Raw genomic sequence first — 3,698 nt, 5'->3', positions numbered from 1 at the left:
CCCTACAAGGCCTGATTCCCGCATACTTCTCTTCCTTCTGTGCCCCACAAAACTGTTCATGATTCAGTCTGTTCTAACCTTTGCCATGACTAGCTGTATCTTTTTTTTTCCCTGTAGTACATTGTCCATCCATTTTGGATCATATTCTTTCAGTAGGAGAAAAAGGGCTTTAAGCATGATGTACACTTCTCCTGTAAGCTGGAATTATTTAAGTATTGTCTAGAATGTTAAGAGATGACTTCTGCTGGTCTCTGAAACAACTTGACAGTTATTGGTAGCTGTCAAAGATGCTATTGTAACTTATTTCTTTGAGAGATGCTAATGAAGTAGCAGCTGTGTTCTTTGCTCCCTTAGGCCTACCTTGGAGGGATGTCAGGCCAAATTATTTGATAGGTTTTACTATAAAAGTTGGAACTGGTCAAAACTGTCAGACTCTGAAAGTTAAAGGAAGCACTGAACCCTAAACTTTCCCCCTTACCCAGCTCCAGTTCTAGGTATTAATTGGAGCTAATGATGTTAAATGCAAATCTTTGCTGTTCATGGCACTCACTCTCTGCTCTTAACTAATTTTCTTTCCTTATTTGGATAAAATATCTTCTTTATTAAAAACTACTTTTCAATCTTCTGTACAAGAGTTGCAAGTCTGACTACATTGGTCATGTATAAAGTGGTTCATACTGCTGTTTAAAGTACTACCCACCCTAACAAACTGTCCTGATTTTACCTTGAATGAACCTGCAGTGAATATTTAGCTCTTCAGTAACTCTTTTAATTGGTCTGTTTTAGCTTTTTTTTTTTTTTTGGATCCACCTAGACACTGAGCACTGACCTGGATCTGTGTTTGTTGTATTTAATGCAGTCTGATCAGGATGCAGTATATTGTGCATGTGGTATTTAGCTGGTGTACTTGCAGAAGGGCAGGTTTTTTTTCCAAGGTCCACAAAGACCTCTCCAGTATTGAAGTATCTTAAGCCTGCTCTGTCTCTGGGAAGAGATGGAGGGGAAGGGGGTGGGGTTGGCTTGTGCCACTTCCAGAAGGCCTGGAGTTGGCAAAGCTTTGAACTATTCTCCAGACATTAGGATGAGATTTCTCCCTCCTTTTTCCCTCCCCCACCATGAGAAAGAGGAGGTATAGTATATTGTATTGTCTTAACTGCTGCTCTCAGTCTGGCATAATGAAGTCCTTCTGGGCACAGTAAGGACACAGCTGCTTTCACCTAGGAAGGTGTTGGTTTGATGAGACACCATTTCTGCTATCCTGGGCAGGGGTGGGTAGAGCATTGGGACTGTTTAAGTTGGTTGGTTGTTTTCTTTTTTTTTCCCTCTTGGGACATGCTGGAGTTGGCCTTCAGAAGGGGCAGACGTGCTCACGCTCATTCCACTTGGGTGTTAGAGTTTCTAAACAAGAACAGATTCAATCTTGGCACCATCTTATGAGCAAGACGGCCCCTCTCTGTATTGACAAGCCCTGCTGACTAATTCAGTATCTTTCCCAAGGTAAATAGCAGCTGCTGAAAGGACGGGTGGTCAGACTGCCTCAGATTTGCTTCTGTTGCTGAAAACTTTCAAATCCTCCTGGGTCTTTAGTTTACTTGAGACTCGGAGCAGCTTATCGGTACCAGGCACCATTGACAAAGGAATGTGGGGTGCACAATTGTGTGCACCTTCAGGAACTGTTCTGTACATGTTGGAAAAGTTCTTGGACATTAACACTAAGCTAGGCTGAGTAGAGACAGCTGCTTTTACCATATGCTGCTGCCTTCCCTTCCCTCCCCCCTCCCATTATCATGGAAGAACAAAGGCAAACACTGTAATGCTCATGTGAGTTTGTCAGGGGTGTAAAAGATTCCTGTGGGCTGAATCTGGCTTATGGAAAACCTGTTATCTGGTCTAGGTTTTGGGCACCCCTTTTTCCTATTACATTGCATGCAACACATGCCAACCCCAGCCTCTTCTACACTGCATGTGGCATGTGAGGCTGTTCTGGTGCATGCTGCATGTGGTGTATAGGGTTTGACCCAGTGCCATGAGCAGTGGTTTGGTGTCTGGTGAACCAGCCCTGCACACAGGCTGCAGGGCTGGTCCAAATTTGGGCCCACAGATTGTACCCGTGTCAGGGCAAGCATGCTGGCCGGGTGCCCAGACACTGCATGTAGCATGAGCCCTGGACTATGGCTGGAATGGGCTAGTGTGGGGCATGTGGCACCCTGCCAGATTTGGTTCTGGGGTTGGTCTGGGTCAGGTACACACTGGCCCTACGTGCCAGGGCCAGTCTGATGTGGGCATCTCCATGCAGCACATGCTCTGTGTAATGAGCCTTTAGCTAGGGCTGCTTTGAGGTGTGCGCTGCAGGAAATGCCTGTGCTGGATCACCCTGTGCACTAGTCCAGCATGTGGAGTAGTCTGTGGGCCTAATCCAGCTGGCAGATTGACCCTGTGTCCCTTATCCAGACCTGTGGGGATGGATACATTTGACACCTGTCTTACATGATTGCCCAAAAGTTTTGGGTGCCCACTGAATTAAAACCAAGTTAAAATGTTGCTAAAAGTGTTGTTAAGGCTGTTTACTAGGGAACATATATACTTTTCTGTCTCTGAGAGCACAAGTCACCACAGTAATCAGGTGCAAATGAACTTGCATAAAACTAAACTATTCAGCACCAACTGTCAGGTACTTGCAGATAGTGTTATCAGACCAGATACTTGAGTCCTGGTGGACAATGGCTGTGCAGTTGCATTTGTTTCTAGTAGAAGTGTTCCTTGGAGCTCAACTAACCACCTAAACATCACAAGGCAGAACTGCCTGACACACATCTGTCACCTGAAGTAGATGCAACTTATCACTTTTTCCCCCCCCCCCCTCTTGTTACCTTGCCTATGCACCCCCTCCTCTAGACTGCAGACCTTGGAATTGATATCGGTGCCCAGGGAGAACCTCTTGGATATCGCCCAGATGGTAGGTCTCTTCCATTGCTGTTGACCTCTAAGTTTAAAAGTTAAGCCTGGCAACATTCAATTCATAGCCTTTAAAGGAGAACTGCAAAAAGTGAAAGGCTCTATTGGAGACTTGATAGATCTGAAAACATTCCCAGTTGTTGGGCCTAATAAGCTTTGCAGCACCTTGGGTCCTATTTCAGTGGGATCTAAGAGAACATACAAGCAAAGTGGGGGAGTGGGGGTAGTCTAACTCTTGTGCTGGGCAGTTTAAATGTGCATTTTAACCTCAACCCATCTAAAATAAGTATTTCTAAACTGCAGTTTTCCTTTTAAAAACAAACCCTAGTGCTTGAGTGTATATTACCTGGGTCATTCCAGACTTGGAGAACTAGGCACAAGCTGCTTTTTGACTAGCATGTTTTGGAAATAGACTGCAGTTACTGGTCTTGTTCTGTTGCAGCATTGGTGTGCAGGGTTTTAGTACTGTTCTACTGACTAAGTGGCTTGGCTGGAATCTGCTTATGCTTCCAATGGCAGTGCACTCTCTGCAGAGCCACTGAAAGGCTGCCTCGTTCAGAACAGTGGAATAGCTGTAACACTACATGGTAGATCAATTTGTAGCCATCTAATTTCTTTTAGTTTGGCCAAATTGGGGGAGGAGGAAACCTACAAATATCACATGCTGATAATTTGCAGCTTTTGATGCATCTAACATCTGTTAACATTGTGCTGCCTCTTTTTTCCCTCCCCCCCCCCCCCCT

General features: G+C 45.0%; 1 protein-coding gene across 1 annotated transcript in view; it reads left to right on the top strand.

Annotated features, from left to right (window-relative positions):
• Positions 1-3,698, top strand: part of CTNNB1 (catenin beta 1) — a 14,312-nt gene that overhangs the window by 9,234 nt on the left and 1,380 nt on the right. Inside the window, exon 13 of the mRNA XM_006031233.3 lies at positions 2,896-2,956. Coding sequence (XP_006031295.1) covers positions 2,896-2,956 — 61 coding nt within the window. The remainder of the gene's footprint in view (positions 1-2,895; positions 2,957-3,698) is intronic.

This window comes from Alligator sinensis, unplaced genomic scaffold (assembly GCF_000455745.1).
Source record: "Alligator sinensis unplaced genomic scaffold, ASM45574v1 scaffold470_1, whole genome shotgun sequence".
Classification (NCBI taxonomy): Eukaryota; Metazoa; Chordata; order Crocodylia; family Alligatoridae; genus Alligator; species Alligator sinensis.
This window is presented reverse-complemented; position numbering and strand designations above follow the sequence as displayed.